The following is a 27525-nucleotide window of genomic DNA, read 5'->3' as shown; positions in this document are numbered from 1 at the left end:
GTGTACAAATATCTGTTTGAGACCTTGCTTTCATTCTTTTGGGTATATACCCAGAAATGGAATTGCTGGATCATATAGCAATTCTATTTTTAAGTTTCTGAGGAACCACCATACTGTTTTCCACAGTGGCTGTACCATTTTACATTGCCACCAACAGTGTACAAGTGTTCCAATTTCTCTATCCTTACTAACAATTGTTGTTTTCTGGGGTTTTTTTGATAGTAGCCATCCTAATGGGTGTAAGGTGCCACTCCCATTTCCACCCCTTGATTCCTAGACCCATGAATCCTGGCCATTGGAGAAACAGTACCATATATTGGATGCTGGTTCAGAGCATATATAGCCTTCTAGAGAATCTTGGCCCAGCCCTGCAAGGTATGATCACCTAGCTGGTACTGCAACTGAGTCTTAAAAAGGCCATTCCACTCTTCTAATAAGCTAGCTACTGCAGGATGGTGGGGAACATGGTAAGGCCAGTGAATTTCATGAGCATGGATCCATTGCTGCACTTCTGTTGCTTTGAAGTGAGTTTCTTGATCAGAAGCAATGCTATGTGGAATACCATGATGGTGGATAAGGCATTCCATAAGTTCATAGATGGCAGTTTCAGCAGAAGCATGGTATGCAGGGAAGGCAAATCCACTTCCAGAGTAACTATCTATTCCATTAAGGACAAAGTGTTGCCCCTTCCATAATGGAAGCCGTTGTGGGGGATCAGAATTGGCCACCTCAAAATATGTCTCTTTGCCTTAATTATTTTTAAGAACAAAAGATGCTGAAAGAAACTTTGACCTTCCCCCAACCACCTAAAACAATTTAAGATAAAAGGCCTGTCCCTAGGATGGGCCATCACCATAGATAACTCTGGGTATAGGTAGACTGTGAGGGTCCTTGTTAAGCCCATCTTTACCAAAGTTCTGTTTACCAAACATTTGCTTTTCCATTTCCATGTGAATTGCCTTCCTCCCCTTTGAAATCCCAAACCACTACCCCCAACACCCTCCTTTGTCTTTAGCTGAAGATAGTATTTAAGATGAAAGCCTCTGACATTTTGGCGAGTTACCCAGTTTTTCCTGGGTCTCTCCTGTGTATACATGTTATAAAGCTTTGTTTGATTTTCTCCTGTTATTCTGTCTCATGTCAATTTAATTTGTAGCCCAGCCAGAAAGGACTCAGAGTGGGTAAGAGGATAGTCTTCCTCCCCTTCAGTTTGGCAACAAGGACAGGATAAAAAAAAAAGTCACTGGCTGGATGCTCTTTGCTCCTGGACTATTGCAGCTGAGAGATCCTGAACCCCTGACAAGAGCTGGCAGGAGGTAAGAGTTCTTACCATGTCAGTTTCCCAGATCTCTGCCTCAGGGTCCAATGGAAGTGAGAGTGGAGAGTATTTTCCTTTTCTAAATTGAGATTAGCAGGTGAAAATATTGGTGAAGCTAGCTTCTTGGGCTCAGTGACTCTAGGATTTGGTTGAGTATTCATTGGTTGTAGATCCTTTTCCTCCCAGAGATAATATTTTTCCTTGTCTCTGTCTTTTTTTTGTCATTTGTCATAAGACACAGGCATCTCTATAAACCTGTTGTCTGGGAATATGCGCATGAGGTGAAAGCTGTTGCTAAGGGCATCTTGGAAGCCAAAAAGGCCACAAATTTGGTGGGTGCGGGTCAAGCTGTTAAGAGCCACTAGGGTGCTTGCCACCTCAAGAAGTCTCCCTTGAAAGGATGAGTTGGGTCATGGAACAGGGTAGATGACGCAGGTCCACTGCCAACTTCAAGAAAATGTCTGTGCAACAACAAGATACTCTGTAAAGCACACACAATCCCCAACCCCACAGCACCTCCCTCCTAGGTATTATTCTGGCTCAAAGAGACCCAAGGCTTAGCTAAAGCTGTTAATGTGCATATCAGATGAGGTTTTTTTCTTTTGTCTTGTTCTATGTCTTGAGAGCTTGGCTTTGTGACCTTTCTGGTCTCTGCGATCCAGAAGATGCATGTAGCAGCATGCCTCTTGGTAGCCAGTCAAGTAGACTGGGGTTCTGGGACACACTCTTTGTCCAGCTGTGCCAGCTCTCAGGGGACTTTGTTATAAGGGGTCCCAATTGTTTTTATAAGGGGCCTTTGTCATCTCAATGTTCATTGCTTGTTGTGCAATGATGGCCTTTGCTTTCTTAGGCTATTTTTGAGAGTGAACTTTCTGGATCTCTTTTGGTGATGCCTCTTGTGTTCATGGTTAAGCTTATTGGTATGAGTCACTGTTAAGATCCTACTCATCAATGTGGCCAGATGATGGATCATTTAAATTGGAAAAACTTCTAAATTGGGGAAAAAAAATTTGTGAGAGCTCTCATCATAATTGTTTTATTGGAACCTATATAAAGGCCAAATCAAAAAAAGGAATTACAAAAAATAATAATAATAACTAGCCTTAAGACCCTAACTCGGGTTACCATCAAATTGAGAAAATGTAAAAGTGTAAGTGTTGATAAAGATTATAAGTGTTGGAATATTTGAGCTAATTTTATATAAAGAGCTTAAATCAACTTTGCCTGAGTATGCTTTAAAATGTCTGTCTGGGAATGCTTCCCCTGTCCAAAATTATAAGACCAAGACTTATTGATAAAGTCCTAATGAAAACTATAATTAGAGGTATAAGAGTTGATGGAATCAGATGAAATTTTGTAGAAAAACTGATATATATACAGGCTTTATCTAAGTGATTTTATTTCTTTTTTTGCCTGATTGCATTAGAGATTGTATTTTGGGGATAGACATTGTGTCTCACAGGGGAACGTTTCCCTTGCCTGATTGTAAGACACCATATAGGGGCTGGCCTGGTAGTGTAGCAGTTAAGTTCACATGCTCTGGCTTTGGTGGCCCTGGGTTCGCAGGTTCAGATCCCAGGTGCAGACCTACGCACCACTTATCAAGCCATGCTGTGGCGGCATCCCACATACGAAATAGAAGAAGATTGGCACAGATGTTAGCTCAGTGACAATCTTCATCACCAAAAAGAGGAAGCTTGGCACAGATGTTAGCTCAGTGGCAATCTTCCTCGCCAAAAAGAGGAACATTGGAACAGATGTTAGCTCATCAACAATCTTCCTCACAAAAAGAGGAAGATTGGCAACAGACGTTAGCTCAGGGCCAATCTTCCTCACACACACACACAAAAGTGCCACCTGATAGCACACAGATGATGAGCTGTTTGCCAGATCAGGTGGTTAAAGACAGCATATAAATCTGCCTTTAAGACAATGGTAATTAAACTTACAAAAGGGAAGTAAACAGGGTTGCCTGAGCCCACACTGTATGAGATAAAGACTATAGGCTAATATCAGGTGCTAATAAAAAGGTAATAAAAGCTCCCCCGCCCCCCGTAAATTGGTCTAGGGTTAAATTGTACACTTAGGAAAAGAGGGCCTTTGTTAAATACTTTGTGCAGACTTTTAATGGTATGATACATTGTCCTGAATGTTTTAGAGCATACAAATCTTTTGATTCAGCTCTTAAAATTTTCCCTGATATAAAAAAGCAATTGGAAAAAAATGTAGCTGGAAGGGTGGGTCAACCCCTTTTTGTCATTCAAAATGTAATCCAGTTCTTAGTGGAACTGGAAGCAACCGTCTTTGTGTTACAGATCTCTGCAAGGCTGGAGGTATGGCTCTAGAAAGCAGTTCAAAGTTCACCTGTTTTTTGCCAATCCCAAAGCCTCCCCTGTTCCTCAAAATGCTCCTAGATATTGATTGAAACAAAAGATTGAGACATTAGAAACTAATAAGGAAAATATGCCCCAGAGCCTCGATCTTGAAGAAGATTTGACTACTTTCTCTGCACCTTTATGATGTAGATTTTCTGCTTCCATTTTCTGTAGGACCTGAGAGCCATTCTTTGAAAAGCAAATGTTTCTCAGAAACTAGTGAGTTTTGTATTGCACCTGATTCATAACAAAAACTTAATGTCTTTGTGTCTACCTGTGTGTTTATGTGTGTCTATATGTATGTTATATATGTGTGATATTTTACCTCCAGATGGTATGGCCAAAATTAAGAGCTCTGTTTAACTGACTTAAAGTAAGCACTTACATGTCTTTCAAGTTAACATGATATGAAATAATCTTTGGTAAATGAAAGCTTGTTTAAGTTTGTTGGTTTGATTAAAATAGGCATGTCCTCAGAGTTATCAGCATTGGATATGATGCAGACATGCAGCCTTTATTCTACATTTATTGGTCAAATAAGCTGATGATATCTTTATTACAAAACTTGTTAACAAAAATAATGACTTAAAATAATAGCTGATTTTGTCTAATGTCTCATGAAGTTTTCTTGGGTAATCTAAACATAATTGTCAGGAACAAGTGCTTTAGAGTTTATAGATAAACTTTTAGCAATAATTATAGTTTGTGACATGTGTACTTAAAATAACTTCCAAAATCTCTTTGGTAACTTGAAACTTTGAGGTTTTGCTAGGTTAATTTAAATGATAAAAATTCATTAAATATCCAGATCATCTCTAGTAAGATAAGATATTAGACATTAATTACTAAGTATAAGTTTATCTACTTTTGGCTTCTTATTACAGAAAAACTAAAAGGTGTTTTGGGTCTATTGGTAAACACATATTTTAATAAAAGATTGTACCATAAAGTGACATGTTTCTAAAATTATAAAAAGTGTTTATAAATTTGTCAAGCCACAGAATGCTAATGTAAAAGAAAGTTTATGATTGCTTACTTAGTTTTTACTTATAAGTTGGAGTTTCTAAGAGTTAAAAATTCTAATATGTAATTAAAACTACTAAAAATTAAGGAAAATATGTTTGTATTCAAGGAACATGAGATAAGTTTTCAGTAAAGAAGGTATAAAGAATGGAAATATTTCTGTTTGGTTAAGAAAGATAAATTTGTCCTAAAGTAGTAGAAAGGAAAAAGAAAGACATGAAAGTAAGCTAATGCAAAATTAGAATTTGTTTTTTTCCCTCCTTCTTAAAAGGACAATTTTCTTGAACTTTTAGTCTGTTCTTGGCAAAGAGATTGTGAAAGCTTTTTTCTTTGAGTAGTCTACCAAAAGGGTAGAGATTTTGTGTTTTATCAAAATAAATTTCCTGTATTGTTTTTATCAGGTCTTTAATCACAAGTGCTAAGGTTTTCTTACAGCTATTTAACTCTCTGCATTCACCTGAAAATCTTTAATTGTTACCATGGTTAAATGGATAACTAAGCGTTGTTTCATAGGGACCTACGAAATTGTGTGGGTAAATGTTATTGATGTAAGTGTTCTAAAAATTATATAACATTCCTAGAATTCTGATCTGTCCTGGTTATCAGCCATAATTCTAATTATTATCTTAAAGTTCTGATAGGTCACAGAAATAACCAAGTTTCTTTGTCAATTGTCATTTTTAAGTCTTTTGGTGTTTACAGACAGTTATTGTTTTACTCTGATGCTTTTGCAAATGTTTTCATCTTCAGAGAGACCCATGGAAAGGACTCTGACATTTACTCTGGAATGCAGGTTTCTGACAAACTTTCAGATTATAAAACTGAACTGGGTAAGAAATTACAGAACTCTAACAGAGAAACTGATGGGCCCATAAAACTGCTAACAGAAGATTAAGATCAAAAATCAATTACACAGGACTGAATGAACTGATGAGGATGATTATAATTTTTATGACTTTTGTTTGAAATATTATTGATTTAAAAAAATTTTTTTTCAGATTTAAGGAAAACTTTTTCTCTTTTCTCTTAAGCTAACTATGACTTATAGCAATTTGGTAAATTATACTTTTGTAAACAGAATTGACACATTTATCTTGTTCTCTCTACCTGATCCCTCCAGAATGTGGAAACTCTTCGTAAGTGAATATTCTTATTTCATAGCAATATAGTTATTTGCATAAGTTCAATAAGAATCTGTTCTCCTTAAAACAGGATACAATTAGTAACATTGGTTATTTTACCAAAGCTTTGACTAGATTGTCGTATTTGAGAGAAACATGCATAGACTCAGATATGACCACACAGCTTTTGAGAAACAAAGATTGGATTTTATGGAATAATGCCACTTGGAAATATTGGCCTGGTACCTTGTTTACAGTGTTCCCAGCAACCTTACTGGGTAAGTAAGGAAGGTCACTTATCTGGCAGGCGCCTGGAACCCTCAATATTTTGGAGAACCTCAAAAGAAGAGAGGAATTCACCCAAATCTGTGGGTATTACAGGCAAGTCTGATGACAAAGTCCTTGGCTTGTCTTTCCTGGCCTCGAGAGGCCTTTAAAGTTCGATCTGAGATTCCTTATAAAAAGTTCCAGCAAAGCAGATTTAAAAGAGCCTATATGATCAGTTGCTATTCTTGCTATACTTATGTAAATAATTGGGCCAAATTTATTGTAACTAGACTTACTTTACAAACCAGTTAGTCTTAATTTGGCTATCTTGGTAAAAATGAGGGTGATTTTAGAGAGAAAAATTATGTTTCAGTAGAAATTATAATACACATTTGTGGATATTACATTCTAGTTTTGTTAATTGTCTTTGAGGTTTTTGTTTTCTACCTATAAACTGGACTGGATCCTGAATTCTTCTAGTCTCCTGAAATATCTGGATACAAATCTCCAAACTAACATTTTCAATTTTTTCCATCATTTTTATTTGAAATCATTGAGACTGAAACCACCCTTTTTCCTGAAGCCCTGCAAGCTGAAGCTGAACAGCTTGATATAAACTTAAGAGAGATCATGATGATAGCATGCCTGTTGCTGTATAAGCCACTCAAAAGGATACCTGAACACTAGATGACATCTTCAGAGAAATTTTAAGCTGGAAAGATGCTTCAACACTGATATCTAGAAATTTTCTTAACCTGCTGTCCTCTAAACTCAGAAACTGGTTTATAATTTCCTCTAACCATTAACCTTGTTTTTCTTTTTGTTTCCATAGAAATGCTTCTTATTAAACACCTGATTGCTTGCTTCCACAATATAGGCCTAACTTTGGGAGCCCACCTGCATCACCACCTTCCAAAATGAATTTAACTGGACTGATCTATTATCAGGACTAAGAAATGTGTTCAATGAGATGGAACAATCTACCAACTCAGCTTCTGGACTATGAAACATTTTAAAGTTTCAAAGGACTGTGAAACTTCTTCAAGTTTCAAAGGTTGGACTGTGGGGGATCAGAATTGGCCACCTCAAAATATGTCTCTTTGCCTTAATTATTTTTAAGAACAAAAGACTCTGAAAGAAACTTTGACCTTCCTTCTAACTTCCTAAAAGAATTTAAGATAAAAGCCTGTCCCTAGGATGGGCCATCACCATAGATAACTGAGCATAGGTAGACTATGAGGTTCCTTACTAAGCCCATCCTTATCAAAGTTCTGTTTACCAAACATTTGCTTTTCCATTTCCATGTGAATTGCCTTCCTCCCCTTTGAAGTCCCAAACCACTACCTCCAACATCCTCCTTTGTCTTTAGCTGAAGATAGTATTTAAGATGACAGCCTCTGCCATTTTGGTAAGTTACCCAGTTTTTCCTGGGTCTCTCCCATGTATACATGTTACAAAGCTTTGTTTGATTTTCTCCTGTTATTCTGTCTCATGTCAATTTAATTTGTAGCCCAGCCAGAAGGACCTAGAATGGGTAGAGGAAATCTCTTCCTCCCCTACACAGTCCAATGTAATCAACCTGCTACCAGCTAGCTGGCTGATCACCCTGGGGAGTGGTACCACATCTGATACAGTAGCTGCAATTGGAGTCACCACCTGGTTAACCTTATGATAATCCCCTTTCATGCTCCAAGATCCATTTGTCTTCTGCACAGGCCAAATAGGAGAGTTTAATGGGAATGTGGTGGGAATCATCACCTCTGCATCTTTCAAGTCCTTCATGGTGGCACTAATTTCTGCAATTCCTCTAGTAATGCAATATTGCTTTTGATTTACTATTTTCCTAGTTAGAGGCAGTCCTAATGGCTTCCACTTGGCCTTTCTCACCATAATAGACATCACCCCACAGGTCAAGGAACCAGTGTGGGGATTCTGCCAGTTGCTAAGTTTGTCTGTTCCAATCATGCATTCTCGAACTGGGGAAGTAACTGCAGGATGGGTTCAAGGACCCACTGGACCCACTGTGAAACAGACCTGAGCTAAAACTCCTGTCGTCCATAAGCGCCTACTCTGACTGGTGGACCACAGTGTCATTTTGAGTCTTCTGGAATTAGTGTTAACTCATAGCCAGTGTCCAGTAGTCCCTGAGAGTTCTGATTATTTCCTTTCTCCCAGTGTATAGTTATCCTGGTAAAAGGCCATAGGTTTCTTTGGGGAAGGCTGGGAGAAAGGCTAACAGTATAAATTTCCTGTAGAAAGGGTCCTTCCTCAAAGGGACCCAGCCTCCCCATCATTCAAGGGGTTCTGGGTCTGTAAACTGGCTCAATTCTGGGAATTGATTGAGAAGTTGTGACTCTCTGTTTTTATGATTCAAGTTACACTTTGTTCACTCGACATAAAACTTTTCTGCTAAACAGATCAAGTAAGAATACAATAGGTCTCCTATCTCTTTTAGGAGCACCATGGTAACTAGCCAATGACTATTCTGATTGTTGCTTTGACTCTACCATCCGTTATAGTGACCACACCCGCCTTGCCTTTGGTGGTTGAGCATCACCACTTGGCCCTTGCCACCCTGGGATACAATTATTCCCATTTCATTTATGTTTTCAAATTGAGTGGCTGCAGTTCCCATTGTAAAGTCCGGCCTCCAGAAAAGAGAGATCATGGAGCTCTTCATGAATGCTAGGGCTCCCCTTGCAAATTTATTTCTCAAAGTAAGGGTGAAACTTTTGTCTTCTGGACCCTCCCAGCGTGAACGAGTAGGTCTTAAATGACAAATCCACTGTAACATTCCAATCTCCCTAAGCCTTTGAATTCCTCCCTCTATATTAAACCAAGGGATCCCAGGCATTTCCAATTCATTCACAATGGGCCATCTTTTGGTCCATGTTTCAGCCAGTCAACCAAACTGTTAGAGCCCTTTCTAACTCCCAAAGCCTACTGATTCAAACGCTAATCTCTTTTGGAAGCAACCCCACAGATACACCCAGAAATAATGTTTTACCAGCTATCTGGGCAACACTTGGCCCAGTCAAGTTCAATATAAAATTAACCATCACAATAATTATCCCTTTAATTGGTATAGAATCTCATCTAATTGGTGTCATCTCTTTCAATCCTGATATTGGTACTTTTTGTCTTCTCTTCTTTTTATCTGGATCAGTCTTGCTAGAGGTTGATCAATTTTATTGATTTTTGTAAAAGAACCACTTTTGGTTTCATTAATTTTCTCTATTGTTTCTCTGTTTTCTGTTTTATAGTTTTCCACTCTGACCTTATTTTGTTTCTTCTGCTTTGATTTTAATTTGTTCTTCTTATTCTAGTTTCCTAACCTTTCCTCTTTTCTAATAATATTTAGTGCTATAATCTCCCTCTTTGAAATTGCTTTAACAATATTCCATAAATTTTGATGTTTTTATTTTCTGAGTCAATTCAAAATACTTTCTAAGATGCTTTTAAATTTCATCTTTGAAGTATTTATTTCGTTTAAAAGTGTGTTATTTTCTTTCAAATATTTGAGGATTTCCAGAGATCTTTCTGTTACTGATTCTAATATAACTCCATTGTGGTATGTTCTGTTGTTGCCAGGTGGAGTGTTTTTTAAGTATCAATTAAGACAAGTTGATTGGTGGTATTGCTTGAATCTTGTCTTTGTTTATTTTCTTTCCACTTATCCTATCATTTATTGAAAGAGATGTATTGAAATCCACTATAAATGTGCATTTGTCTATTTCTCCTTACAGTTCTATCAATTTTTGCTTTATGTATTTTGAAACTGTTTTTAAGTCTATAAATGTTTAAAATTGTTATGTCCTCTTGAAGAATTGACTTTTCATCAGGAAATGACCGTTTTGTTTGTGTATAAAGCATAGTTTATTAATTCATTCACTCCAATGATAGCATTTGAAGAAACGAACTTCATTTAATTCTTTTGGATTTATTTGGAATAATCTTTACGAGCACTTTAGATACTGCAAACTGCCCATTATCAGTCAAATGGTGTTTTTTTGTGTGTGTGTGAGGAAGATTGGCCCTGAGCTAACATCTGGCAATCCTCCTCTTTTTTGCCGAGGAAGACCGGCACTGGGCTAACATCCATGCCCATCTTCCTCCACTTTATATGGGACACCGCCACAGCATGGCCTGACGAGCGGTGCGTTGGTGCGTGCCCGAGATCCGAACCGGCGAACCCCAGGCTGCCACAGTGGAGCGTGCGCACTTAACCACTTACACCACAGGGCTGGCCCCTCAATGGTTTTTTAAAATGTATAATTACATAACGCATAAAATGTATAGGATGGTTTTAAATTGCAAGCAGTTTAGTCTTATTTTGTTGTTTTCTTTTTAAAACTTTTTCGGGAAATAACAGGAAGTTAAAAAGAAAAACTACTGTGAGTTCCTGTGTACCTTTCAACCAGTTTCCCCCAGTGGTCACATCTTACATAATTATAGTATGTCATCAAAACCAAGAAATTGACATTGGTACAATCCACAGAGTTTATTCAGATTTCACCAATTTTACATGCACTTATTTGTGTGTAGTTCTATGCAATTTTATTTCCTTTTTTGATTTATTATAACTCTTTGTTTTGTTATTTTAATGATTGCTTTGGGAATTATAGTATCTTTATCCATCTACCTTCAAGTGATAATATGCCATTTTCAAATAGCAGTGGTTCTCAACTTGCATATTAGTGGTTCTCCCCTGGGGGCAATATCTAGAGATTTTTCCCCCCAATTTTAATGAGAAATAATTGACATACATCGCTGTATAAGTTTAAGGTGTACAGCATGATGGTTTGATTTACATATATTGTGAAATGATTATCACAATAGGTTCAGCTAACATCCATCTTCTCATATAGATACAAAAGAAAGAAGAAAAGAAAAAGGAAAAAAATTTTCTCCTTGTGATGAGAACTCTTAGGATTTACTCTCTTAACAACTTTCCTATATATCATACATCAGTGTTAGCTATAGTCATGTTGTACATTACATCCCTAGTACATATTTATCTTATAACTGGAAGTTTGTACCTTTTGACTGTCTTCTTCCAATTCCTCTTCTCCCTACTCTCCACCTCTGGTAACCACAAGTCTGATCTCTTTTTCTATGAGTTTCCCGTTTTTTTTAGATTCAACATACAAGTCAGATCATACAGTATTTGTCTTTCTCAGTCTGACTTATTTCACTTAGCATAATGCCTTCAAGGTCCATCTATGTTGTTGCAAATGGTAGGATTTCCTCATTTTTTATGGCTAATACTCCATTGTGTCTATATACATATATATACATATATATATGTCTATATATACACACTACAACTTTATCCATTCATCCATCAATGGACACTTAGGTTGTTTCCATGTCTTGGCTACTGTAAATAATGCAGCTGTGAACATCGGGTATATATATCTTTTTGAGTTAGTATTTTTGTTTCCTTTGGATGTATTCCCAGAAGTGGAATTGCTGATTTTTTAAGGATCCTCCATACTGTTTTCCATAGTGGCTGTACCAACTTACAATACTACCTACAGTGCACAAGAGTTCCCTTTTCTCCACATCCATGCCTGCATTTGTTATCTCTTGTCTTTTTTGATGATGGCCATTGTTAGAATGAGGTTTTTCTAACAGGCGTGAGGTTTTTCTCATTGTGGTTTTAATTTGCATTTCCCTAATAGTGATGTTGAGCATCTTTTTATGTAGGTGTCGGCCTTTCATGTATCTTCTTTGGAGAAATATCTATTTGGGTCCTTTGCCCATTTTTTAATTGGGTTATTTGTGTTTTTTTTGCTACTGAGTTGTATGAGTTCTTTATATATTTTGGATATTAACTCCTTATCAGCTATATGGTTTGCAAATATTTTCTCCCATTCTGTAGGTTGTCTTTTCACTTTGTTGATGGTTTCTTTTGCTGTGCAGAAGCTTTTTGGTTTGATGTAGTCCCACTTCTTTATTTTTTATTTTGTTGCCTGTGCTTTCGGTGTCAAATCCAAAAAATCATTACCAAGACCCATGTCAAGGAGCTTTGCTCCTATATTTTCTTCCAGGAGTTTCATGACTTCAGGTCTTACATTTAATCAATTTTGAGTTAATATTTGTGAGTAGTGTAAGATATGGGTCCAGTGTCATTATTTTACATGTGAATATTCAATTATCTCAGCACCATTTATTGAAGAGACTCTTTTCTCCATTGAGTATTCTTGGCTCCCTTTTCAAATATTAGTGACTGTATTTGCTTGGGTTTATTTCTGGCCTCCTAAAGACATTTTTGTCACAACTCTGGGGTAGTGATACTGGCATCTAGTAGGTAGAAGCCATGGATCTTGCTAAATGTCCTACAATGCATGAGACAGCCCCACACAACAAGGAATTATCCAGTACAAAATGTCAATAAGACCAAGGTTGGAAAAATCCATATTTCCACCTGGTATTTTGTTTCTTCTGACTGAAGGACTTACTTTAACATTTCTTGTAGTGCAGGTCTGCTAGTAATTAATTCTTTAGGTTTTTAATGTCTGAAAATACGTTTTGCCTTTGTTTTTGAATGATATATTGACTGGTCTAGAATTCTAGGTTGGCAGTTTTTTCTTTCAGTACTTTAAAGATGTCGCTCCATTGTCTTCATGCTTGCATTGAATCCAATGAGAAATCTATATAATCTTTATCTTCTTCCTCTGTGCATAATGTGTCTTTTTTTCCTCTGGCTGTTTTTATAATTTTCTCTTTTTGACTGGTTTTGAGCAATTTCATTATGATGTACCTTGGAGTAGTTTCCTTTGGATTTACTCTACGGCTTATTGTTCTCCACTACTGAGGCAAGCCTCTTCTGAGTACTTTACCCAATGCATAAAAGAATTGTAATTTTTGTCTGGCTTGTGGGAACAAACACTATTCCTGGCCTTGTTTTTTTTGCCTGGATCTGTTTACTCAAATCCTTTGGAATGGTTCTTTCCCTGGTCTCAGATAAGTTTCCTCATACACATGTGTCAATCAGTACTCTGCTGGATATCCTAGGGGGACCAATTCACAGATCCTCAGAATTCTGTGTAGTTCTCTCCCTCTGAGTACTATCTTGTGAACCCTACCTGCCTTGGTCTCTGTGGATTCTCAGCTCTCTCTCTTCAACTCAAGAGTTTCACCAGGCGCCATCTGGTTCCCCTTCCCTACACCACTGCCTGTGAACTCTCTCAAGGCAATAAACTAGAGCACTTATAGGGCTCACCTTATTTATTTCCCATCTTTCAGGGATCATTGTCTTTTGTTGCTGATATCAATGTCTTAAAAATCATTGTTTCATATATTTTGTCTGGGATTTTTGTTTCAGGCAGGAGTGTGATTCTGGTCCCTGTAACTCTATTATGGCCAGAAGTGGGAGTGCTTCTTTCAGTTTTATTCATGTTCAAGTATCTCTTTATTTTTATTGTTTTCTTCTTTAACCCATGAATTATTTAGAAATGTGTGTTCAATTTCCAAATGTGTGTGTTAGCTAACTTGAATTGTATCCTAACTGCATTATGATCAGTGTAGAGGACATTATTCTTCACTGTCTGGATTCCCCTGGATTGTCTCCCTCTCCCCCACCTCACTAGACAGGCAGGCTCAAAGCCCTCAACTGTCAACCCTCTCCACAACCCTCTCCAGGCACTATCTTCAGTTGAAGAAGTCTACTTCACCCAAGATCATGCTTCCTCCCACTTCAGGGTAGTGTGGTGGAGCTTGTATTCAATGATTGGTCAATGAAGGGGTATAAAGGCCCAGACCTCTCACTTCAAGTTTGGACAATTTTGAAAGGCCATCCCAGTCTGAGTCTGAAGCCAACAAAGGCAACACAGGTAACTCTGTGACTGCAACACAGCTAACTTCTCCCTCTGCTAATCCTATTTTCTTCCCTCTCTCTACAGGTGTTAATCCCAATAACACTCTCCAATAAATTTGCTGTATGTTATCCTCTCTCTCAGTTTACTTCCCAAAAAGCTCAACTTAAAACAATTAGATGGGGCTGGTCCCATGGCCTACTGGTTAAGTTCAGCGTGCTCTGTTTTGGTGGCCCAGGTTCAGTTCCCCGGCGCAGACCTACACCACTCATCAGCGGCCATGCTGTGGGGGCGACCCACAAACAAAATAGAGGAAGATTGGCACAGATCTTAGCTCATGGCAAATCTTCCTCAGCAACTCAGCAAAAAAACACACAAAACAATTAAGATAACTCAATTTTTTAAAATTTGTTTATTTTTAAATAACTGTTCCATCTGTAATTGGAAATGTGCATACCTAATTTTATATTATTTTCTTGGTTTGGTGTTTCCAAAGTTTCAACCCTAAATTACCACAAGGATTGACTCATGACTGCAAATTATTAGGGAGACCTTAAATCCCAGGACAAGTCCCTCAAGCTTCCTTGATGTCTTCCTCTGCTCTTAGCTGACTTTTTTCAAATGCATACTTTCACTGTGGAGACCTCAGTTCCAATTCTCCATCTTTTGCAAGCCCAAGGACTCAAATTCTGCCCTGTGGCTGATAAAATCTAAGTCCCTTGGCGACCAAGGTCGCCAAATTGCCTCATGGTACCCAAGGCATCATCACCCACTTACCTTTCTAGCTTCCACTTCTTCATTTTAGGCTTAGAGGATTTATTTCACTTTCTTGAAAGCCCTTTGAAAGGATGTTAAAGTTTTATCCAGCATTTCTAGGTTGTTTTGTAGCGAAAGGGCTTTATGATTATCTAGCTTGCCTTTTAAAAACATGAATCTCTGCTCAATTCTGTGGTTAAACCAACACTGCAAATGTGACATTTTCTTTCAGACTCAGTAAAGTGGTTGCTAATTTGTCATGATTATACAAACTTTGGTATATATCTCAATAATTTTGTGATTTATAGGTTCTTCTGAGGGAAAATGAACAATCATTATAAAAGTAGTCATGTAAAGAGCCAAGACTCCTAAGAGAAAATTTTCTTCAATCCCCACTGTGAAAGTTTTGTTTTATATAGATTCCTAGGCCCTGTTCCAGATATGCTGGTTTGGTGGGCCTGGGAAAATTATCTGTATGTATGAAATTACCTCTTGAGATTCCCAGATTTGCAGTCCACTGGCCTTAGTTTCAGAGATTGGTTACAGCTTTTGCATGTCTACAGTCCACACAAATTGTGTCATGGGGATTTGAAATGGTCAGTGGGAGGAATGAGCACTAGACAGGTCCTTATCTATGCTGCCCAGAAAGGAGTCTGCCATCTCCTTTTTCACCCCTCACAAACCTACCTTCTGGAGTAGAAATGAACTTCAGGGAACATGGCTGGTTTTATACAGCCAACTGAGATCTACATAATAGTACAGGTTTGAAACACAGATAAGGCCAGAGAGAAGGAGTGAGACAATAACTGACTGTACAAGTCCTCTAAAGAAATAACAGAAGGACACTTTCTAATGGCTAGAGAGCTCTCATTTATGTACTATGAGTAAGAAAATAACAAGCTTCATGTTGTGCTCGAATCAGAAACAAGTCAGAATCACTTCTTCATTCCAAAAACAGTGCTTAAAGTAAAGCATATTGAACCATTTTCTTCCCAGTCTCAACAACGCAAGGAAGCAAAAGGAAAAAAAAACTCAGTGATATTTATAACAAGTAAATAACAACAGATATTTATTGGAGGAATTATAACTATTTCCTGCAAAAACAGTTTTATGACTCTAGTTTTATAACATCAGAGGTGATTAAAGACCGTCTAGTTTCTAAAAACAATCCAAGCATACTATTTTATTTATATTGAATGGAAAAAAATCAAAACAGGAAGTCTGTCACTGAGAACACAGAGCTGAAATGAAATTTAGTCTTATGGGATTTATATGCAACAGAATTACTCAGCTATTTATAGCTCTTTTTGGTTTCAATTTTCTTCTCAGTTCCACATAAGACCTAACACAGTACACACCATTAATGAAAAATACCTCTAAGTCTAGGGAGACACTTTCCTCTCTATGCAGGATTCTTTGTCTTTCATATTTCCCTTTAATCAAGACTATATAAAATGAGAATTTATTTCACACTTTTCCTCTCAATTAAAAAGAGACATATATATATTTCCATTCCACACAAGAGCAATTCTACACAACCAGGATGTCTGTGGCTAAAAACATTGCCTCTTCATATTCCTCAGGAATATTCAGGGTACTAAAAATATAACTGAATAAATGTGAATGCACAGGAAGCCAGTAGATGACAACAGGTATGGGTAATACACAGCAGTCTACGGATACACATTTCAAATGAGCTGGGTCTTTGATGGAGAATAGAGAAGAAATGGCAGTACAGAGAGGTAAAAGGGTTGAGGGAGACAAAAACTAGCAATTGAGGGTCTGCAGTGGAAGCACACTATTAGGAAACAACCAGGTTTCCATTAGAACAGGAAGTTGAAAACAACACATTCAAAGAGACAGACCCTGACTTCCAGAGTGTATCATGAAAGGGCTTGAAAGGATGGTAAGAACTACGTAATTAAACTCTGACTGAAGTAAACAGCTGGTGGTCTTGAAAAACTCCTAGAGGAAGGTGGGTGATCAGTTCAAATTACACTGCAGAGTATTTATCTGAAAGGGTACAGGGACCAATTGTCAACATTTACTCTTGCAGCAAAAGACAGGTATCAGCCTAGAAGATGGGTGAGGACCTCCTCAAGGATCTAGTATCTTCACTTGCCTGGGGCAAGTAATGCGAAGATCTGTATTCAGATCTCTGGGTGTGAGATGACATGGTATCCTTCCTAGAAGGTATTTACTCTTGAAGAGCACAAAGTCATCTAAGAAAGTCTATTTGAAGAAACGATTTCAGACACCACAACAGAGGGATGGGAAATGTTTTGATCAGAGAATACTTCCTCAGCAATAAAGGAAGCATCAATAACTCTGCTCAGCAATAATAAATGCTCAAAAAAATAATCCCTGACAGGCACACACGAAGCTATCTGCCTGTTTACTTTTTTTTTTTTTTATTGAGGTCACATTGGTTTATAACATTACATAAATTTCAGGTGTACATCATTATATTTCAACTTCTGTATAGACTGCATTGTGTTTACCACCAAAAGTTTAGTTGCCTAATTGCCTGTTTTCTTTTTTTTCCTTTTTGTGAGGAAGCTCAGCTCTGAGCTAACATCCATGCCAATCCTCCTCTTTTTGCTGAGGAAGACTGGCCCTGGGCTAACATCCGTGCCCATCTTCCTCTACTTTTATATGGGACGCCACCACAGCATGGCCTGACAAGCAGTGCATCGGTACGCGCCCGGGATCCCAACCTGGGCCGCCAGCAGTGGGGCGTGCGCACTTAACCACTATGCCACGGGGCCAGCCCCTAATTGCCTGTTTTCGTACAGCAGTTTTGGCAGGGCCAGTAGACAATCATGGGTAGTTTCCACATAGGTAATCAGCAGGTGAGGATGGCTGGCATGACAGAAGGCATGGAATACTAATTACAAACCCTTTCTAAAATTTTAAAAGGACACATGACAAGGGAAAAATGATGGAAGTGCCCTTACTGCTGCAGTTCTGTTTAGTCACTGCCACATGTGGGTTACCCTACCCTCATGTCCACCTAGACTCCTGGGGAAGTGCCTCCCCAAGAGTGACCAATGATACAACAGTCCTATCCCCTGAATCTGTTCAGAGCCTCCAAACCTTGCTTTGAATAACTATGCAAAGAGGGACTATTATACCAGAAAATTATATGTAAGCCACTATCCTATCAAAATAGGACAAAACCAAACAATCCCTTTTCACACAAAAACACACCCTTCACATCTTCCACTTCTTTCTTATGCACAGAAGTAACAGAAATATATAAGGCAGAAATACATAATCTTTAAAACTAAATTACAAGGTGCAGAGATAGGCTATAAATCTAACTCAAAGAAGACTGATAGCATCTTCCTTATGAAACCATGATCAAATAATTATCCAGATACAACCACCTTTCATAGAAGTGGCTACCCAGGAGAATCTTAACTGGTCTCCCACTCACATACAGAACCACCGTGGTGGGCAGAGGCACTTTGGTATAATAAAGAAAGCAAGGACTTGGGAAGTCAGATCTGAGTTCAATCCTAGCGCCAACCACTTACTAGCCAGTCACCTAACCTCACTGAGACTCAATTTTCTTGTACGAATACTATGAGGATTGAGTGGGATAATATATCCAGATAATTCCAGAAACAATAAAGCACTATGTGCATAAGACAAATGGCATTAAGCTTAGGGATTCACTGTATAAAAAGAAAGAATGGCTGAGTTAAGAATGGGGAGATTCTAAGTATTCCCAGATGGACCTTAAGCTAAGGACTTAAAAGTTTGAAATATTGGTTCAAAATGGGTTAAGGCCTTCTCAGACGGCTGGACATAAAGAAAGGCAGAGGAAGCTAGTGAGCACTTGTAGAATTGACTGCTCAGCATTCCTCCCTTCCTCTCAATGGGAAGGTTTTTCTCAATGATAAAAGGAGAAAGGAACCAGATGAGAAAGCCTCAGCTCCTTTCCTCACTTCCCAACTCTGAAGGAGTTGTGTGAAGCTTGCAGCTGTGGCCACCATCTTGCAGCCATGAAGTTGCAAAAAATGAAAGCCAATATGCTGAAAATTATGGAGTTAAGGTGGAAGTTTGATGAAGTGCTAAGCTGCCAAACGAATTTTGAACTGCTTACCTCTAGACTTCCTCTTAAGTAAACATGCATGTTCTTATTAAGGTTTAAGCCACTAGTACTTGCTATTGTGTTCATTACACCTGAAAATACCCTAAATGCCACCTTAGGTAAAACTTTCCCTGAATCACTCTCACTAAGTGTTTTGAAACACTGCTCCAATGTCCTATACTTAAGCTATTATGATTTACCGTGTGCTTATCCATGCCTTATCTCACTTAATCCTTACAACAACCCTGTGAGGTAGGTAGTTATTCTCTTTCTACAGATAAGTCTGAGGCTCAGAGCAGTTAAGTGACTTCAAAATTGGCAAGCTAGTGCATGGCAGATCTGGGATTAGAACACACATGTCTCTGACCCCAAAGTCTGTACCTCTTAGTTAGTAAACTCTACATAACATGTGAAGGCAGAGTCTTCCCCTAGTTTTAAGTTATGCTGACTGTATCTTTTTAAAGGTTACAAACCTACAATTGTTTCAATTTCATAAGGGGACATTTTTTTCTTTTTTTTGTAGACATACATTGAAAAGATGGAGCCTAGGTGGTTCTCTACTATCTGCAGATCCTTCTACAACTCTGGGAGACAAGGATGTAGTAAATTTTTGCTGTGTTCTTTTAAACTAACAGTGATTAAGTAAATGGATTATACATTGTGTGGACGACTGTAAAGTCAGCTTATCTTAAAACTCCAAAAGACCAACGACTGGTATTTATGATTTAATAAACAGGAAACAAGGCTCTAAAAGGAAGTGACTTGCTCATGGTTCCACTGCTACTAAGTGCCAGTATTAGGGTGCAATCCCAGGATTTGTGAGCCTGTGTTCTATGTGCTTTTCATAACACTGTTGAGGGAAAACAAGCATGTACTCACTGCCTTTTAAAAATACTGTAATTTTTCCTGAATATAAAAGTAGTATATTCTCATTGTAGAAAATCTAAAAAGCATAAAAAAGTATAAAGAAGAAAATAGAAATCACCTATAATCCTATCACCCAGGGATAATCACTGTTAATATTTTGGTTTGGTATCATTTCATTCCCATTTTTTTCCAATGCATAAATGTTTTCAAAAATTTGGATCATACTTCATTGTTTTCTCTTTCATTTATCTTCCATTTTATCCAAATCATTTCCCTCATGGCATTAAATATGCTTTAAAAATGTTTACAATGGCTGCAAAACCATCATACGGATAGACCATCATTCATTTAAACCCTGCACTGTTGAAAATCTAGTTTTCTTCCTTCAGTTATATATGATGCTGGCATGAATATCCCTTCTGTTAATCTTTGTCTGCTTCTGATTACTTCCCCTGTACGGATTCTTAGAAACAGAATTAAAGTTGATGATACTGAAAAATTGCTTTTCCAAAAAGGAGCAATTAGTTCTACTACCAACAATACATGTTATTTATGAGGTTTCTTTCTCCTCATTATGTTTTCTCTGGTGTTGAATAAGCTGTGAGCTATAACGATAGGCTTTCCCACACTCACTACATTTATAGGGCTTCTCCTTAGTGTGGGTTCTCAAATGTAAAATAACTTGAGAAGTCTGCCTGAAGGTTTTTCCACATTCATTACATTTATAAGGTTTCTCTCCAGTGTGAACTCTCTGATGATCAATAAGGTTTCGATTAGAAGTAAAAGCTTTCCCACACTCGTTACATTTGTAAGGTTTCTCTCTACGATGAAGTCTCTGATGTTCATTAAGGGTCTTCCTTAAGATGAAAGCTTTTCCACACTCATCACATTCATAAGGCTTCTCCCCTGTGTGAATTCTCTGATGGTCCATAATCTTTGTATTAGAAATACATGTTTTCCCACACTCCTTACATCTGTAAACTTTTTTTCCTTTGTGCATCCTCTGATGTTGAGTGAGGTTTGAACTACGGCTAAAAGCTTTCCCACACTCGATACAAGTGTAGGGCTTCTCCCCAGTGTGAACTCTGTGATGTGAAATAAGACCTGAACTCCGACTAAAGGCTTTCCCACACTCCTTACACTCATAAGTTTTCTCCCCACTGTGAATTCCCTGGTGCCGAATGAGGTGTGACTTACCACTGAAAGATTTCCCACATTCACTGCATGTGTAGGGCTTCAGTCCAGTGTGGATTCTCCGATGAACAACAAGGTTGGAGCTATGACTGAAGGCTTTTCCACACTCCTTACACTTATAGGGTTTCTCCCCTGTGTGGATTCGCTCATGTACCGTAAGGTTTGCGCTCTGACTAAAGGCTTTCCCGCACTCAGTACATACATACTGTCTCTTTTCAGCCTGAATTCTCTCGTTTGTTGGAGGGTCAGAGCACTGACTACCATCTTTTTCAGATTCTTGGTCACTCACTTCTATGAGTGTTTTATTGTCTTTAACTGTCTTATATTTGAAGTTTCTCGTCTTTCTCCTCATTTCCTCTTGCTTGGGGCATCCCAGTGGCCTCTTGAGTCGTCTCTTTCCCTTCAGAGCAGCTTTCTAAATTTTGACTTCCTTGGCAATACTTTTGTGGAGTTCTCTTAAAAGTATGAGATTCTGATCTTGCAGGAATGATACTTTGGAATCAATACCTCCTCAGTTCCAGTTTCATCATCTGACAGAAGAAACAGAAATTGTACATGTCACCTGTTCTACACATTACAGGAAGGAGAATTATCTGAGGATAGCAATATGTGGTAGACCACAGGGTCTCACGGGGAAGAGTAAGTGTTCAAAGTGTTCAAAGCAGGGGGAACCGATCAAAAAAGATGAGAAAAATGAGGTTAGACATAGAGATCAAGTTTAAGGCTTATGGAAAATCAAGGGCTGGCAGGAGCCCAATAGGTCCAGCATCAAAATAAGCAAAGACTAGTATAAAATCCACCCTGGTTTTTTCCTGTCTCATGCTCTACTCCTAGAAGTGGAGCCATCTAACTCCTAATCTGGTCCCTAGAAAAAAATGAACTGAAAGATCCTTAGTTCAGTAGCTCAAATTACTACTCTTCAGATTAGTTTGGCTTTTACTGTTCACTGACCTAGTCCCCTAGTAACAGTGATATAGTGGTTGGTACAAAATAGGTGCTCAAGAATTGTTTTATGGAATAGCAACTGGGATTCAGTCTTAGGATACGACTGAGATTTCGGTTTTTTGCTCCAGTCCAGGTACTAGGCCCCTGTCTACATCCCTGTTCTTAAACTCTGTCTTGATAGGGGTAACACAATTCTTCCAATATTGGAGCCTAGTCACATCATAGCCTACTCTGTTGGTGCTGGTCTGTAGCTGGATCCAGTCGTATATGCTAGTTCAGTCTGTCTGCTTTTCACCAAGCTGTCACTCTGACAGACCGAGTCTACTGGGTGAACCTGAGAGGCTGAACTGGGGAACAGGGTTAGTTAAAGCATGGCAGGGGAAACTCTGATAGGACCTTGCATGGCATAATGGTAAAGTATCTAAAGACGGCAAAAGGGTGAAAGTAGACGACAGCACAGGCCCCCAAGAAGGGCTGATACATGAAACAATGTCAAGAATGAGCAAGATTTCCCAACTGGTTTGACAAGAAACTCAGGACATATAGTTAACCCTAGCAGACCTTGAATCTAGAGGGAGTTGGGTCATAAAAGAAAACTGAAAGATGTGACTTATTTTCCTTTTACTACATTCTTTTTCAGACTTGTCAATATTCATAGTTATATAGTTATAAATATACAGTACATAAAATTTTGCATCCTACTTCTTTGACTTAATTTTTTTTTTTGGTGAGGAAGATTTGCCCTGAGCTAACATCTGTGCCAATCTTCCTCTATTTTGTATGTGGGATACCTCCACAGCATGGCTGATGAGCGGAGTAGGTCCATGCCTAGGATCTGAACCTGCGAACCTGGGCCACCGCAGTGGAGTGTGTAGAACTTTAACCACTTGGCCATGGGGCTGGCCCCTTCTTCCACTTAATTTTTTTTTTTTGTGAGGAAGATCAGCCCTGAGCTAACATCCATGCTAATCCTCCTCTTTTTGCTGAGGAAGACCGGTTCTGTGCTAACATCTATTGCCAATCCTCCTCCTTTTTTCCCCCAAAGCCCCAGTAGATAGTTGTATGTCATAGTTGCACATCCTTCTAGTTGCTGTATGTGGGACGCTGCCTCAGCATGGCCGGAGAAGCAGTGCGTCGGTGCGCACCCAGGATCCGAACCCGGGCCGCCAGTAGCGGAGCACGTGCACTTAACTGCTAAGCCACGGGGCTGGCCCCACTTAATTTTTATAAGTATTTCCCTACATTGCTATTTAATCTTCATATGATCATTTTATGACTACACCACCAACTGAATTCATTATAACTTATCTACAATTAGTGCTAGCGTTAGACATTTCTGTTGTGCCCTGAGGTTTAACCACTATCAATAATGCTATCATGATCATTTTATACAGATAAAATTCTCTTCCTATTGAAATATATTCCTAGTATAAAAGTACCACAAGTGATTTATTGGGTCAGAAGGAATGAAATTGTTTGCAGTACTATCTACTGCTTTTCAAAAACGTCTGACCAGTTTCCATTGTCTCATAGCTTCTTGATAAATTGAGTCACACTCTCTGAAGGAGGACACATCCAATGGTGAGTGCTCAAGACCAGCAAGAAGAGAAGAGAACTGTGAAGGTTGGAGTTCACATCTCAGAAGTGCAGGTGCCACTGATGCCAAACACAGGCACATATACACAGACTCACACCCAAGATATGAAGGGTAGGCAGAGAAAATGGTGGGGGAGGGTGGATTCTTTCCAGGATCCTGAGCACATTCCCATCTCGCTCCTGCTACCTCTCCTAATCAAATAAGAGGAAGCAGGTGGAGGAAACTCAGTGAGAACCCAAGGGACTGCAGAGCAAAGTGGGATAGCAAGTGAAGCCACCTCCAGAGTTCTCTCTGAGAAAGTTGATGGTTCTTTCTGAGTTTCTTTTCCATTTTTCATCTTCTCTGACACTTTCTTTTTTCTTCATACATTCTTAAACTAGTAATTACTGAGCACTCTCCCTATACACATTTCTGTTCTGGGTGTAACACAGGGAAAATTTTAAAAAGCATTGCTACAAAAAAGTAGAAAATTATTATTGTGGTATGAATAAATGAATGAATGCACAGGTGGATAAGTTTATATATTTACTGTTATGAAAGCCTCTCATTGTGCTGGCAAATTGTCTTCTGCTAACTTGTATAAATTTTTAATTCTTCTTTTTACAGTATTACTTATGAAAAGTTGGGAAATGATTTTAGAGGAATAGATTCACATAATTACTGGAACAAAGAATTTTAGAGATTCAGAACAAGACAAAGCCTTGAAGCCAGTCACCGGATGTCTTGTTTCTAGGCATGGCTGATCTGAAGCTCCCCAATTAGCTAGTGCAGCAACTATTCTATCCTTAAAGGCTGGTATGGAAAAGATCACAGTCTCACGGCCTTTCACAAAGAGGTGTCCAGGGAAAATGTTAATAGCCATGTATTTACACAGCTCTGTCACAAAGCAATAAATATCATTATTGAATGCAAAAAAAAAAAAGCATTGTTATACACTGAATGTGTCACCCTCAAATTCATATATTGAAGCCCTAACTCTCAATGTGACTGTATTTGGAGATGTGGCCTCAAAAGAGGTAATTAAGGTTAAATGAGGTCATAAGGGTGGCGCCTTGATCCGATAGGATTAATGTGTCCTCATAAGAAGACATAGGAGAGAGCTTGCATTAAGAAGGTAGCCATTTACAAGCCAGGAAGAGAGTCCCCACCAGAAACCAAATCAGCTGGTCACCTTGATTTTGGACTTGCAGTCTCCAGAACTGTGAGAAAAATGTCTGTTGTTTAAGCCACCCAGGCTATCATATTTTGTTAGCCTGAGCAGACTAATACAAGCATGAAATATCATACCTACCTTTAAGGAGCTTACAATGGAGTAAATGGCAAAACAATGAGAGCAAATTATAAATTTACAAAGTATGCAATCAGGAGATGAAGGGGGCTAGGGGAGCGAACAATTACTGGGGCTTGGAATGCTTGGGGCAAGGTGCTTTAAAACGGCAAAACTTTGGCTGAGCCCCAGAGGATAAGCAGGAATTGTTTTCTCAAAAGGAAGTTTGCACAGGGCCGGTGGACTCAGAAATAAGTGGGAGATTACCCCATCATGCAGCTTCACGAGGGCAGAGGTTTTGTCCATTTTGTTCACCACTGTATTCCTAACTCCTAGCAAAGTTCCAGGTACATAACAAGCACTCAAAAAATTTTTTTGTTGAATGAACAAATGAAGGAATGAAAGAATCAAGTTGCTTGAAGTGATACTAGCTGGAAAACTGAAATTATGGGGCAAAAAATATGGATATAATTTGATGGTCAATGAGAAACAAGTTCTAAACAGAAGAGTGAACTCTACCCTTAATTTTCTTTCCCCACTCTATATTCTTTTTTCTACCTTGCTATTCTTGTCTCGTTACCTTCCTTCTCATTCTCACTTATCAAGAATACAGTTTTTCAAGCATTACCATTCATTTCCCCTAGTCTCCATACTTCCCTCCACCCCTCAGCACATAACTGTTTCTCTCAGCTTCACGAAGCAGAAAACAGAGGAGAGAGGCAGCTGGGGTATCCCATGAGGAGTATATTGAGGGAAATAAAAAGAAAGAATCCAAGAGATGCCACCTGGGAGTAGAGTGATCATGTATCCTAGTTTTCCCAGAATAGTGCTGGTTTATACCTGCTATTGCAACATCATTAATAGCCTCCTTAACTCACAAAAGTATCCCAGTTTGGACAATAAATTTTGTATCATCCTACCAGGAAAAGAATGCTTTAGGAAGATTAGCCCAGATGGATTAGAGGTGAAAAAAAGGAAGGAGGAAGAGAAATGAGTTGGGAAACAACTTCAGGAATGCAGTACGGGTGATCACTAGAGGGTCTGCCACCTCCTAGGTGCCCAATAAATGTCTGTTGAACGAATGACACAGTGAGACCTTAGTCCAGAATAATGACAGGATAGAGAACAATGAAGTCCAGCTATTTCCAGGAAAGCATGCACATATATCAGATTGGATAGAGACGATGACTGAAGAAAAGAATTCGAGGTCATCAGATCCAGGTCTGAATATCAAGAATGGTAGCATCACTAAGAAAGACAGAGATGTAGGAAAACACTTTAGACAAGAGGAAGAAAAACATGTCAGGAATGCAAATTTGAGAATAAGACAGAGGGGACAGAGGAAGTCATGAAAATGTATAAGCTTGCTGAGATAGATTTTGGATAAAAGGGCAGGTAGGGAGAAAGAGAAATACACAAGGATGTGCTATAAGGAAGCCTAGGGTGGTTCTGGGGGACCTGAGGAGGAAGCAAGACTTGTAAAGAGATCAGGGAGGACCAGTTTGAGGAGAGTCTGATCAAAAGGAAACCTAAATATTCGCCCTCTGACTGGATGGGAAATTCCCTCAGAAATCCTGGAAGAATTCCCAGGCACTAGGGAGGTGGAGTCTTGGCTGGAGAAGTAGGAAAAGGGACAGATGAGGCCATAGGGCCAGCAGGACACTATGGGTATCCAGGCAACCATGCACAAAAGCACAATCTCAGACAATTGGCAGATGGATAAGAACCAATGAGGCCCCACAGATCTCTGACCCACAAATCCCTGAGACTGATGGGTGAGTGTTCTGCTCTCAGGACTACCACTCATTTCAGGCTGTGAGGAACTCACAAAGGGCTGAGTCCTATTCTCAGAAAGAAAGAGGTTTTACCTGGGGTAGGTTGTATTCCTTTAATTCGCCAGCAGCACTTGCCTGTTCAGGTCCTTCTGAGCAGTGGTCACATGGTCCTTGGTTATTGATTAGCTGCAAGAGAGTGAGGAATAAGAGGCAATACTTGAAAATAAATTCCAGGGAGACATGAGTGAAATGTAAAAACTGAAAGAAAAAAAAAAAGAACAAGAAGAAAATATCAGGGGACTACTTGATCTCAGGGAGAGAAATGCCTAAGCCTTAAGCATAAAACAAAGGCTGACAACACACAGAAAAGCTGATAGATTTGACCATACAAAAATTTCTGTAATTCAAAAAAGCAAATCGGTACTATAAACTAGAGTTGACTTATACTAGAACTACTTGTGTGTATGCCTGTGTCACTCCTCCTCACATGTACACATTCGTACACATTAAGCTGTAAGCCCCAGAGAGCATGCGGCCATGCTATATTAGGGACCATGATATTCCTGTGTGGATCCCACAGAGTGCCTGGCACAAAGAGGGCTCAGTAAATGCTGTTTGATTTGAAATGTGAAACAAGTTCAGGATTCTATCTAATTCTATTCTGGGTGTAGCGATGGTAAGAAGTGCATCCTCCACACATGACCACCACCATCCCTCCTCCATCTGTCCATCCCTTTTGTGCATCATACTGTCTAAACACCATGACAGTATATCTGCATTCTTGGCAATTCTGTCTCAACAATGCCACCCAAGGGCCAAAATTCCCTAAGTGACTGACCTGGTCCAACTACTTAGAGGTTCTCAGACTGTCAGAGCTGGAAGGAATCTCCCAGACCTCCCAGTCTTATATCAAAATGTAGAGATGGGGAAATTTGAACTTAGAGGAGAACTGGGACTCAAGTCCAAGTCTCCTGACACCCAAATTTCAGTTCTACTACATCACCCTTCCTCCCATCCCAAAACTACTCATCAAGGTCGAGAGGCCCCCCTCCCACTTCTCTGCTTCTCTGCTCCTGCATGAATAGCTATCCAGAAATGCTC

General features: G+C 38.9%; 2 protein-coding genes across 3 annotated transcripts in view; both read right to left on the bottom strand.

Moving 5' to 3' along the window:
- Positions 1-26565, bottom strand: part of ZNF197 (zinc finger protein 197) — a 59998-nt gene extending 33433 nt beyond the window's left edge. For both annotated transcript variants that reach the window (XM_058556343.1, XM_058556260.1), the window contains exon 1: positions 26518-26565. The gene's annotated coding sequence lies outside the window, so the exon portion shown is untranslated. The remainder of the gene's footprint in view (positions 1-26517) is intronic.
- ZNF660 (zinc finger protein 660) lies at positions 19489-26583 on the bottom strand. Its single transcript, XM_058556394.1, has 2 exons — positions 26518-26583; positions 19489-21370 (listed from the first exon to the last, which is right to left on the bottom strand). The coding sequence occupies exon 2, from the start codon at positions 21190-21192 to the stop codon at positions 20197-20199; it is 996 nt and encodes a 331-aa protein (XP_058412377.1). The 5' UTR covers positions 21193-21370; positions 26518-26583; the 3' UTR covers positions 19489-20196.
- Between the last annotated feature and the right edge of the window lie 942 nt (positions 26584-27525).

Source organism: Diceros bicornis, chromosome 2 (assembly GCF_020826845.1).
Source record: "Diceros bicornis minor isolate mBicDic1 chromosome 2, mDicBic1.mat.cur, whole genome shotgun sequence".
Taxonomy (NCBI): Eukaryota; Metazoa; Chordata; class Mammalia; order Perissodactyla; family Rhinocerotidae; genus Diceros; species Diceros bicornis.
The sequence above is the reverse complement of the archived record's forward strand: the minus strand, read 5'-3'. Positions and strand labels throughout refer to the sequence as shown.

Excerpts from the sequence above, each read along its gene's own strand:
- ZNF660 (XM_058556394.1), bottom strand. The coding sequence starts at position 21,192 with ATGAGGAGAAAGACGAGAAACTTCAAATATAAGACAGTTAAAGACAAT.